This window comes from Neolamprologus brichardi, chromosome 22, assembly GCF_056152115.1.
Source record: "Neolamprologus brichardi isolate AB-2024 chromosome 22, ASM5615211v1, whole genome shotgun sequence".
Taxonomy (NCBI): Eukaryota; Metazoa; Chordata; class Actinopteri; order Cichliformes; family Cichlidae; genus Neolamprologus; species Neolamprologus brichardi.
This window is the reverse complement of record NC_142124.1, coordinates 11,823,444-11,836,711: the sequence shown is the minus strand read 5'-3', so window position 1 is coordinate 11,836,711 and position 13,268 is coordinate 11,823,444. Positions and strand designations below refer to the sequence as shown.

At 40.9% G+C, this 13,268-nt stretch overlaps 1 protein-coding gene across 1 annotated transcript; it reads right to left on the bottom strand.

Moving 5' to 3' along the window:
- Positions 1–1,809: 1,809 nt before the first annotated feature.
- On the bottom strand, positions 1,810–12,459 carry rnf5 (ring finger protein 5). The gene is made up of 6 exons (XM_006794322.3): positions 12,088–12,459; positions 6,161–6,179; positions 5,325–5,437; positions 5,194–5,251; positions 4,988–5,099; positions 1,810–3,824 (listed from the first exon to the last, which is right to left on the bottom strand). Exons 1-6 carry the CDS (start codon positions 12,294–12,296, stop codon positions 3,700–3,702), a joined length of 636 nt encoding a protein of 211 aa, XP_006794385.1. The 5' UTR covers positions 12,297–12,459; the 3' UTR covers positions 1,810–3,699.
- Positions 12,460–13,268: the final 809 nt, after the last annotated feature.

The following is a 13,268-nucleotide window of genomic DNA, read 5'->3' as shown; positions in this document are numbered from 1 at the left end:
TGGGTGTATGCATGGGATTAATGAAGACTCTGAAGATTTTTAAAAACTCCCACCATGCTGTCATAGATGAGCCAATATTAATGTAACACGTATGCTTTAAAAGCAATATTAATGCTTTTAAAGCATACGTGTCATTTGATGTTTCAGCTACTGAATGGTGGCACTGAAATGGTGGCACTCTCTATTTTTACATAGTTTTACCTAGAATTATTTTATTCCTCAATTATTTTCATTAAATATATTTTATGAATATTTAATTTTCCAGTCTGAATAAAAGTCCCTGAAAGTTTTGTTTATTCTTTCAGGCTCAAATACTGTGTTCCCAGCACATATGGGTTTTTTTTTCTTTTTTTAACTGGTTAGCTAGAAATCAACCTGATTTGCTCCTATGTTCAAAATTTGGCAAGTGCAGTCTTTGTCCTAACAATTGAGTTCTGTTTCTTTTTTTTGTTTGTTTGTTTTAAATCAATAATTTCATTTAATTTTAGTTTTGCCTTGTGTATTAAGCTCAGCATTTCCTGTTTCTGGGAGAAAACGTAGGCTTCGTCTAAGGATTTAATTGTTTCTTCTAATTGTTAAATACATTTGCGTTCCCTTTTCTTCTTATGTGATGAGAATGAAATTATTAACCTCCCAGAGAGCAGATGCTGATTTTCCCATACATCCTCGATAGGTGCAAGCACCTCAGATGTTGCTCTAGTACCTCTGTTGTAAAATCTGAGGACTCTTGACATTATTCAACAGTGACATTGTTGCCTGGAAAATCGTTCTGCATGTCGACGTGTTCCTCTTATTCTCAGTGTGTTTATGATTTCAGTTTAGGCACTAATTATTGTTTTATAGTCTTATGCAAAGGTCATCTTTTTCAGCAAAGCAATAATTTAGTGAAATTTAATTTTGTTTAAATAGAGATTCCCTAAAGTCAATAAGCCTTAATGTAGTAAATTTAAAGGCACTTTTATCCTGACCCTAACACGAGAGGAAGGTTAAGTGCTTGATGATCAGTTGAACTCTTAGGAGACTAAAATAATGTTGTGCATGTTTCTTATCTCATCCAACTAAAAGCTCCACCCTAAAATGTGTGGATTAGATTGAAATCTCTGATTATTTACTTCAAATTACTCTTAGAAACTACAATAGCTCATCCAATTAATTAAGCTGCTCTTGAATGTAACATTGTAATGTTTATCCAGTTTGAACTGAGCTTTGCAAATGTGAAAACATCGTATTCTATTAATATTAATCACAAGGCACTGGCATGCATGACATTATGACTAGGAGCTGAGCCCCCATAAAACAGCACCATTCCCTGGTTAATACAACCAGGGAATGGTGCTGGGGTTGCTGTAGAGCTATCAGTCCACATAGAGCCAGTATTGTGCGAAAAAGTGATTTTCTGTATTTAAACTGCTTTAAATAACTTGTTGGCCTATAACAGGGGTCCTTAATCCCAGTCCACGAGGGCCAGTGTCCCTGCAGGTTTTAGATCTCACCCTGAGTCAACACACCTGAATCACATGATTAGTTCATTACCAGGCCTCTGGAGAACTTCAAGACATGTTGAGAAGGTAATTTATCCATTTAAATCAGCTGTGTTGGATCAAGGACACATCTAAAACCTGCAGGGACACCGGCTCTCGTGGACTGGGATTGGGGACCCCTGGCCTATAATATGTGAAACATGTCAAATGAATCCATCGTGAATGATATTAAGCCACAAACAGCATTCCTGTTACAAAGTAGAAGTCCCAGTTTTTAGCACAACACCCATTTTACCTCTGACAGTATAAATATATGACAGAAAAATAATGAAAAATCACAACAGGTCAGCTTTTAATGTAGCAAATGATCACATCTGAGAAGCTTTCAATGAATAACTTGATCATTTTCTGTAAGTTAACTCAGTTGTTTAATTGCCCACTTCAATAAGATAAAAAAAAAAAATGACAACACAGAACGAGACCACGTTTTAATCTTAGTTCATTTTTGGTTTTGCACTACGTCTCCACGTTTCTCCAAAGACTTCCATCACTTGTTTTAGTGTCACATAAGCCTCACAACATCAAGTGTTGAGAGAGGATGAGCCCTGGGCAACTATAGAGGACCCGCATTCATCTCTGACCCCGACATGATTGTTGAAGTGTTAAAGACCTGGATGCAAATCAGCGGAGCTCGGCTTGAGCCATTCTGGATTCCCAGAATGGCTCAAGTTACAAGAAGCCTTTCAGTGTGAAGTGTGTCTGAAGAGGGGAAAAAATATAAGAGGAAGAAGTGCTCATCAGACTCCTAGTAACTCACACTTGAGTGCAGTTGATTTCTGCATAACTGTGGGAGATTCTGATGTGGGAAAACATGAAGCATAAAGCGCTATGACTCTGATTTGTTTATTTTGGCCCATGTTTGACTAGAATATTCAAGAAGAAAAAAAACAAAACACAAAAAAACACAAATAAAACATCAGGGGTCACTTAACACTTTGCACTTCACATTAAAATGAATTTGTGTCAGTTACTCTGCTGTACAGTCAAAAGAACTACAAGCCTCGTCAAATCATCACATTAGCGGGGCAACAAAATTCTGCTTTCTCAGGAGGGGGATTATTAACTTTTTAAATCAAACGAGCTCCGAAAAACAAGAAGCATCTCAAGACCCACATCTTGTTCTCTTTTGCTCTCCACGGCTGGTCCTCCAGTCAAAAATACATAAAAACAGCATTTACAATATCCATATGTACAAATACAGAATGTATACACACACACACAGACACATACGGTCAGGAAAAATCAAAGGACGTAATTTAGATCTGTTTTTTTTTTTTTTTTTTTTTTTTTTTCTTCAATCATGTGTGAGGAGACCAAACTGCTGCTTTTCAATCCTGCATATTGATTTATTCTGCCCCCTTTTGTTAACCGTGCACCTCACACTCTTTAAAGTAGCTGATGTGGGCATGAAAAACAACCTAACCAGCCCATTTTTCCCCAAACACGCAGGGAACTACAAGGAACAAGTGGTGCGACAACGGCACGCGCCCCAAAGTGTAGGGCAGCTCCGACTACAGACAGCTTCACAGTGCGAAGGCAGTTTTTGTTAAGACAAATGTTTAGAAGAAGAAAAAAAACAACAAAACAAAAGCATCCCACAGGGCCGCTTCTGTCTGTCGCCAATTCTACGACAACGTCTCCTCCCTGTATTCTAACCCCTCTCACACCCTTCCTCTCTGTGCTTCAGGAAAACCCACTTTCCTAAAGACTGCTCCACCCAGCTTTCTTCTTCTGCAACACTGGACACCAAAAGACGAATAAGATCTCGCGACGTAGCTCACCCTGATCATGTAATACTGCCTCTTTATGCTCTCTGTGCATCCATCTACAGCTGTGTGCACACTGGGAGGGCTAACTCTGCGCTGCACTACTTTCCAGTGAACTTCTTGCATAAATAAAGAGCAGGTGGAGGAGAGGGGTGGGGCCGAGTGTCCTGAAGTGATCCGATATAGTGAGGAAGAGAAAAATCAAACTTCTGTATTCATGGTCTCAAACACAAACCTCCCTCTACCCCCTCCGGTTAGAAAATGGAACGCGAGTGTGTGTCTGTGGCTCGGGTTAAGTGTGCGAGTTGTGTTTGCCGTTTTGTTTTTTTGTTTAATGCGCCCCTCCCTCCCAGACATCAATAATCACTCGTGTGTCCGCCACCAGGTCTGCGTCACACGCTTAGCAGCCAGAAGAAGAAGAAGATGGCGACGAACAGGAATAGAGAGTCTTGCCAATTGTTATTGCCGTTGTTGCCGTTGCCATTGCCGTTGCCCTGGTGGTCACCGACGTACTGATCTACAGGAAGAGGAGAAGGATTGTGAAGGTTAGTATAGCTGCGAGTGTTTATAGTTTGTTCCTCGAGGAATTTTCCTTGTGCACCTCTGGACTGCATCTGAAGCCATTTTCAGGTTGCTCCTGCTCTGATCGTTTCCTGTGCCAAACTGACTCTGAGCCCACATGTCTTTAGTCTTCAGGGGAAGAATCCACTGAAGTTATTTTCTTCTCCTTTCTAGATCTATTTTAGCAGCCTGTGGCATCTGAGGTTTTTTTTTTTTGCAGTTTGCAGTTTTCCCATTGATAAAACGCAATGTGTACTGGAACATTCTGACCTCTAGAGGGCAGTGTTACTGCATGCTCACACAGCAAATCTCACATTCATGGTTCAAACTCCTCTGTGGAAAATTTTGCCACTAAAAATAAATAAATGTATAGCTTTCCAACTCCAACTTCTGAAAAAAAAAGTGTTAATTTGTATTTTTTTTTGCTCTTGTGGTAGAAACGACCTTCCATACATCAGCACAAGAGAGACTGTACTGACCCCCAGCAAAGAGAGACTGATGGGAAACAGTTTTCACTATAATGCTGGTCAATTTAAATTTAAAATACAATCTATTACAAGTGTCTGGAGATGAGTGACGGAGAAAACATGTGCTTTAAAATGAAACTATACTAAATCTAAGATGCAAAATTAAAGACCAATTAAACAGGTCCAGCAGTGAAACGTGGAGAAATAACAAGGAAGAAACTTTTAGGGTTTTAATCGTGGCTTAGGGGATTAATGCTGCTTAAAACCAATCATTTAGCACACTGATAACCTGAGGGCTTCAGACTCGCAGTCTTGTAATTATTAACACTGATGAGTCAATTTATTCAGGCCTGACCATGGATTTGCTAATGCTTCCATGTCCTACAACTATCATACGCATGCATGTGTAAATCCAAGGAAGAAAATCCAAACATCATTTTTGGATTTGCTAAAATTCTTTTGAGCTGGACTTTAATTAAACACACAGGCTCCTACAGAGAGCCGTGTTATACACTCAGTTTGAATGAATACAAAAGCACAATAATGAATATTTGTTAACGACAAAACTTTATATTATTTTTATTTATATCTCAAGGCTGATATTTTCTGGGGTTCAACTGTAATAGCAGAAGACTTTATTTCCTTTGTTTACCTGCTCTGTGGAAGGGGTCGTTGGCGTTGAAGACTGTTGTGAAGAAGCCGAAGGGGAACGCTCCGATGCCGAAAGACATGTGGAAGCCGGTGTCCCCGAAACCGCGGAACATCTGAGCGAAGAGAGAAACCCGGCAAAGAAGCTTTAATATAAGCTAAACTCAGGTTTTTATTTAAAAACCAGTGTGAAAACATAAACCAACTCACCCCGCCTCTGCTCTCAGGCTCTGTTCTCTGCCCCTGAGGCCGGGGTGGAGTTTTCAACCTGAAACAGCAGAAAGAGTCAGAAAGAAGCTAACAACCAAAAAAGACACACACGCAGCGAAGACTCTGCTCACCTGGGGTCCTCCTGGCTGGAGCTCCCTCTGCCGTACAGTGGGATTACTTTCTCTCTGCTGATGCCCGCCTTGCACACGGGACACTGCTGTCGGCTGGGCCGCGTCTCCAACCACTGATGAGGAGGAGCAGAGCAAGGAGAAGGATGTCAAAATGATTGCAATACACGTCACACAAACCGATCTTTATTTGCCGATTCAAGAGTGGAACCTAAGTGACGCTACCCACTGCATTTTCTAAAACTTTATTTACAGCAAGAGATGTGAAGCACAACATGTTTACAGTGGTGAGCGGTGAAGGAAGTGGCAGTAAGAGGAGGCATTAAGTACATTAGCATCTTTAAGCTGCATTAAATCAAACAACAGGTGCAGCTTCCACACTGAGCTTACATCATCACCCTGAACTGATTGTGCTGATTACAGGCCTCCTCTCAGGACTGTGGACATGCTCAGACCTTCACTGAGGTCTTCCTCACTGTGCTGTTAGTTTGACCCCCTTGAAATGAAGCCAATAATAATCCTGAGCTAAATGCTAGGAGCCCTTACAGACTGTTTCAGCACAAAAAGCCCCACCCACCTGCTGTCCGAACCTTGTGGGTTCGGACAGCAGCCAATCGAAAAAAGGTTTACTTAAATGGAAATCAGCTTATTTAAGAAAGCTGAGGAGCCTCGTCAAGTTCCAGTATAATATAAATAATTATAATTTTGAGCTGTGAATCAGGTACACTTTAAAAACAAATATCACAATTTTTAATATTGAAATTAAATGACCTTGAACTGCTTAATCAAGTCTCTAAAAGCCCTGTAAAAACACACTACAGGAAGTATGAAACACTCACCTGATGAAGACAGGGCCAGCTGTAAAGAGCGAGAAAAGAAAAGATTAATTTACATTCTCACAACAGCATCTTTCAGTTAAAACATCAACAGTAACTCTCATAGACTTTACCTGAATATATAATGGATGAGTTCCAGAGGAGAGCAGAAATTTTAAATAACAGACAAACCTGCTCCTCAAAGGTGGCTGATTAAAATGCTCCCTATTGTTTGCATTAATTGGCTTCATCTGTTTTCAAGACTGCGGGCCAGGCCAACCTGCTGCTGCATTGTGGGAGGCCAGGATGCAGGTTTGGGGAGACGCCCCAACACTGAGGTATTTTCAAGACAAACAGTTCTCAAGTGCTGAATATTTCTTCATATTAACAGCTTATAGCTACTTCAAGGCCACGACAAGCAACAGAAATAGTTTTTGTCACTTTGTGTCATCCACACAAAATGACCAACCTTGAATAAGAAAAAACATATTTACAGCCTGGTACAAAAGCTATTTGGTGGCTGCTGACAGAGGTGGATGTGCAAATACAGTAACTTTTGGCTTATGCATCCATCTTTTATATATGATCTGCACCACTGACATTCTGTCTCATTGGATACTAGGGCTGCCACAAACTATTATTTTGATAGTCGACTAGTCACCGATTATTTTTGCGATTAGTCCACTAATCAGATCATGCATCCATTGTACATAAAACGGACAGCTTATTGCACCAGCATGCATCTGCTCTTATATAACTATCACTAGCTTACAGCTTGAAGTGTTTAAGGTATGTGCTAACTAAAAATAAAGACAAGATGATAGTTTATTCAAATTTAATGAAATGTGCAGATTGTTTCGGTGGAGTTTAATAAACTCAGCCGATTTACTCGGGAACAAATAAAATACTGAAAAAAGCCAAACAATAACATTTTTAAGTTATCTAAGTGATGGTTAACCTGAGTAGCGAAAGACGGCGGTGGGTTTGAAAACGATTTGCCCAGAGTCTGGTGTTCTCACAGGATCTAGTGAGCCTTGAACCACGGTTCGCTATCGAGCTGGTGGATAACAGAGGTCTCCGCAAACGTCGGAGCGCTTTTGAAAATATGTGGTGTCTTGATAAACTGAGCAGATATTTGAGGTTTACACAGCTACATTCTCGCCTGAAAACATGTTAAACGTTTATTTTGTGACCCAGAAAGAATAATAAGAGTAATATTAAAACTAACTAGCTGCCGCCATTGTTGGAAATTGAGCAGGGCCGCACTATGAATTCTGGGACACAGCTTCTTCTTCGGGGTTTAACGGCAGCTGGCATCCTTGTACATGCAGTGCTGCCATCTCCTGTTTCAGTCCGTTATTACACTCTTAAATCCTACTACTCATTCCTGCGTTTTTTGGGATCTTAGAAAGCTTCAAACGACGCGTCGACTATTAAATTAGTCGTTGACGATTTTGATTGTCGACGTAATCGTGACCAGTCGACTAATCGTGGCAGCCCTATTGGATACCACCCCCCCAAAAAAACAACTTTAAATAGACCAAACTACCCACAGCAGACCTCAGAGTCCTGGTGCACTCACATTAAAACACAGTCAATATATTTAAGTTAATAGCATGAGTTCTTACTTGAAACTTATTCAGCTGATAAATTAAAAAGTTGTTTCAAATATTGACAAGCTGTTTATGACCTGATCAACATATTATACCATTAAAGATTTAAAAACAAAAGACTAAAAGTCTGATTTTCAACTTTCAATGCACCAAACTGCAGTTGTCAAAACTACACACAGTTTAATCATCACAAAGCCCATAACTGTGTTTTTTGGGTTTGTTTCTGGCCTAATTCATGTGAGCACACAGCAGACAAATATTAAACCATTGTTCATTTTCTTATTTACTGTCACAGAGGTGGATGTTCATATTAAACATGGGCAAAGGTTAAAATAACGAGGTCAGTGTTGTGCTGTGACTTTTACTGAAATGCAAGCTGAGAAAATGAACGGCAGATTGTCCAGCATGATGGTTTCCCATTACTGTTACAGACCACACAGGTTTATCCACAAAGGACAGAAGCAAACAGTAAGAAAAGCTGCTGGGCTCTCAGCTTGACAAACTTAAACTATTTTTACAATGACAGGGACAAGCCTGTGAAATGAAGAGGTGCTTCAGATTCCACTTGAAGCAAAGTTAAACCCGCTTCCAGAGACAACAGGCAACTGTGGCCACAAGATGGCAGTATTTTAAAGGATGTTGCAAACAGGCAATGAGAGATGCAAAGAGGGAGATCAGTTTCACTTCACTGTGCAAGCAGTGCTTTCCTTGCTTGCCCTGCTGGAACAGCACTCGCATTCCTCTAACCCCATTCATCTACTGTTTTAACCTTCTGTTTGTCAGGGGTAGCCAATCAGAAGAAACTTAGATTAGTTGGTTTAAAGATTTCAAGAATAAAAAGTATAAAACTTAAAATTTCTCCTTGAAGTGAGCAGAACATTTTTCCACTGTCAATATTTATACAGAAAACACAGTCAGCAGCTTAAGTGTGCTGGAAAGGTGAAAACAAATTTCTGTGGTTAAAGTTTCCTCTAAGTGCCTCAACTGTTTTCTGTTTGTAAATCCTTTCTACACGCCAGAGATTTTTTGTCAGATAAACTGATAACGTTAAGTAACTAGTGCAGTAGTACTTATATAATTCTTTTCTACTCTAACCCCAGTCATGCAGGGGAACAGGCAGGGCTTGTTTTTGACACCATAACAATTACATAACATTCACTGCATCAGGTGAGCCCAAGTCAACACCTTAATGTGAACAAACTAACAACCAGCAGAGCCAATCCATAACACAAAACCCTGTGTTAATCTGCAAATCTTTACACACATGCTCAGACTTTCACAGCACGTCTCAGTGTGTACATTGCTTTAATACCAGTTATCAGATTGCTGCTGAGAATGACTTTCTCGTGGATACCAACAGCTGAACAAAGTGCAAAGCCAAAGTTAATAAAAACAAACCTATCAGCTCTGACTAAGCATGTGGGCACACGTTTAGACAACCTGAAACCAGCTGCTTAATATCCAATAAGTGGCAATGAAGCCAGAATGCAGACTATACGGTACCACAGACTCAAGTGACCTCACTTGAGTCTCATTTCATAACATTAAAACAAGAATGCAGCAATTAACAAAACAAAACAAAAAACCTACTTTGTGACAGTGGGAAGGAAAAACTTCCTTTTAACAGGAAGAAACCTCTGTCAGAACCAGGCTGACCAGAACCAGGCTGGGCTGAGGGGAGGGGAGGGGGACAGGACAAAAGACGCACTGTGGAAAAGAGCCAGAGATTAATAATAATCCAATAATCCGTACGGCTCATTCCATGTAAAATTAACTTAACTTGGAAGACGGGGGGTCCAACTCCTAAAAGTAACCAATGAGTGTAGATTTATGTAGTAATTAAAAGTTGGTGGTTCCCAAGAGTGTTTGGGATGTCTCCAGTCAGATTAAGTAAAACCTAAATGTAACCATTTTATAATCATACCTTTATGTCAAACTCTTTAAGGTTTTAAATATGCCAACTGAAATGTGGGATTCTTTTCAGAGGCTTACTGGATAATATTAATGAGCATATTTATTTTTTTGATACATTTCTAATTCTAACTTGATGAGCTCTCATCCTGGAGGAGCAAATTCATTTGCTCTGCAGCCTGTGTGGACGACAAGTATGCTCGAGTGTGCGCTCACTCTGGGACTGTAAAGATGTCACACGCTCATTAACCTTGAAGTGTTAAAAGGAAATTAACATCTCTCACACATAAATCTGGAAGCTGCACAGTGTATAAACTAGCAGGAGTCTACTGATGGAGAATCGGCCACACACAGTCAGAATGAATGCTCGGCTGATCAGGTGAAAGGCTGGGAGTTTCGTGTGGTTAAAAAAAGATTAGATGTAGGCTTGCAGCGCTGATGCAACTTTAATCTAAAGGTGTTCTTCTATCCTTGCTGACGGTTTCATCATCGCCGTTTCATCAGGACTTCAGAGAGCAGAGGGAGACACGAGTAACACGGCAACTAAATTACATCAGCATGTAACGAGGGAGCCTAAACACAACGCTGTAAGGCAACTGTGCCCCTAACTGTAGGGTTGTTTCTACTGATTAACAGAAAAAGTTACTGATAAACAACAAAAAGTTCAACCAAACTAAATTAAGCCTGACAAAGCCGGGCTAAGAGTGAGTTTGGTCGTTTTGGAAGGACCAAAATAGACAAACCCGCACCAGAATTGTGTAATGATTAGTAAATTTCTTGTATTTCACGTCATGCAATTTGTGCGAAACACTGTCACCTCACAGCTAGAAGGTTCTAGGTTTGAATCCACTGGCAGCCGGAGCCTTCCTGTGTTGAGTCTGCACGTTCTTCCTGTGTTTGGGTAGGTTCAGCTTCCTCCTACAGTCCAAAAAACATGCATGTGGCCATGGAGGAGTCGTAGATAAAGTGCTTGAAGTCTATACAATATGTATGTATGCAAGTATGTATGCGTAGCTGGGGTTTGTAGTCTAAATGAGCTCTTAAAGGCCTTTTTAAAACTACAAGCCACATTTACCCTCCTCCCCACACATGCAATGTTTCATTCTATGCCTTTAGGTTTATCAGGGTTTCTGGTTCAGTCACCTGCAGACTGGAGAAGCCAGTGGTAGCTGGTCTGCTCGAGTTCTTGCCTGCTTAGATTTTGCATCCCTTTCAGAATTTTCATTTCAAATAAAAGACAAAATAAAAAGTTAAATTACAGGTTGCTCCTATCATGTTATCTCCTGCGGATGAGATGATATGATGGATCTTGGACAGTTAAAACATGTCTGTTTTTATTTTCATGTTTGCTGCTGAGCTTTTCTTGTGAAACCGAGAGAACAAACATCGCAAACATGTCACTGTGTAAGCCCACACAGGTCTCTGTTGCCAAAACACACTCATCCAGCCTTCGTGACTTAAAACTACAAACAGGTGCCCACTACGCTTTGACATCAGCTACGGTTCTGCTGGAAACGATTACGATGACCTTTGGATTGGCCCTAATCCCACATTAACCTCAGCCAAGAGTCACAACTCATGAATGAAGCCACCACATCACTGAGCGTGTGTAAATATTCAACACAGAGTGGACTGAAGGTTGAGCCTTGTGCAAAGCCAGAGCCAACAGTGATGGAACAAACTAGAATTACAGCTGTTACCCAACACCTACTTTCAGTCTTTGATAAAACTTGTCAGCTATGTTGTTTTCTAATCTCAGGATTCTGGCTCACTGAGGCCATGACTACAAGGCGTTTTCACTGCCCATTATGTGCATTCAGCATTTTGTGAACCTGATCTGAAAGCTGCCCATGATCAGCAGGGAGGTGGAACACACAAGTTAATGTGTCACCGATCAAACCAGGCGCCAATTGCAGCTGTGACCTCTGACTAGGGCTGAGTGGTCTGACCAAAAACTTGCATCACAGACTTTTTAACGACTCGTGTGGTTTCACAGTACGCACTTATCTTGGTCTGTTAAATCAGACATGAAACACTGAGAACTGATAATAATCCAGCTATGAAAGTGCTCATCAGCTGAGAGTCTGCGCTTCAATCCCAGACTGATTAATTTGAAATCCACTGTGGTGGTGTACATCTGCTGATCTGCTGATTCCAGAAACTTTATTCCCTTAAAAGACATGGGATCACTCTTTAAGGCATTAAAAAGGCGGCTTAGTTCACGGGTTAAAGTTCAGCTACATGCTGAAGACAAACACCCTTCACAGAGTTATCTAATAGTCTCTTATGCCGTTCACAACCGACTGATTACCGGAGCGTCGAGGGGCGTGATTCCGCCGTTAGAAACAACCCAAAAGGAGGCCTAACAGGCGGCCAAACAAACCACACTAAGTCCTTGTTTGCGAAACAAATGAAACCAGCACGTACCAGAACAGGTGTCCGCACAGACTGATGACGGCGTCCCTGGCAGTGTCCAAGCAAATGTTGCACTCGAAGGTGGCTCGATCCCGCTCCCGTTCGCTCTCCCCGCTGCCGCCACCCGAACCGTCGCGGTCGTTGCTGCTCTCCCCGGCCGGGAACCCTCCTCTGCTGGCCGGGCCGCCGTCACTCGAGAATCGGTGATCCGCGGCCGCCATAGTGTTTATTTTCCAAACGAAGAAAGAAACGAAGCGAGCCAACCCGCGGCGGCCAGACCCGAGCTAACGTTAGCTGTCAGTGGTAGCGGTTGCTGCTGTCACCGACCGAGCGAGGCTGCTGTCTCTACCCGAGAGACGACTTCCGTTTCCGGGAGAAACAGGACGCATGGGGTGGGCCTAATTTAAACACCACCGCCACAATAATAATAATAATAATAATAATAATAATAATAGTAGTAAGAAGAAGATGAATTACTGACACGTACACCTTCGTCTCTAGCCAATCCTCATTTCGTTTGTGGTAGGAATATAGAAGCGATTTATTGAAACATGACAAAAACAAACAAACAAAAAGAATCGCTTAATAGCTCTTTGGGAAACACAACATTCTGGCAAAAATGCCATTTTATTTCCGTCAAACTCTTATTTTTGGCATTTTTTATAGACTCAGCTAAGGAAATTGTAATAAACTTTGTTGGGCTGTGAATAGCAACGTTATATGTAGACACAACACTGGTTCATCCTTTTTTATCCTTGAATGATTCATAGCTCAGTGTTAAGTGGCTTAACTCACAGAAAACGTTCCTCTGAAAATAGTCAGGTAAGGACTGAAATAAATAAAATAAAATAAACAGCTGCTTACACCACTTTAAAAATCACAAGAAAGTCTGGCTCCATAGAAGTAAAATATAAAGATATGAGTAGTGACTCGAGACTGTTGCACAGCATAAAAAATGTAAACTCTAACGCCACAACAACAAAAACATTATTTATTCACTTTTACTGTTTAATGAACTTCATGAAAATAGGAAGAATATTTGCTGCTCAGAGAAAAATAATTAATAGCGACAGGCTGGAGGTCTTCTATAATTTAACCCAAATGTTTTACACTAACAACATACAAGAAAGAATGAAAGAAAGCGGGAACTTTAGTCCTACATGTTGTTTCCACTCGGACAGTTGAGGAGCACC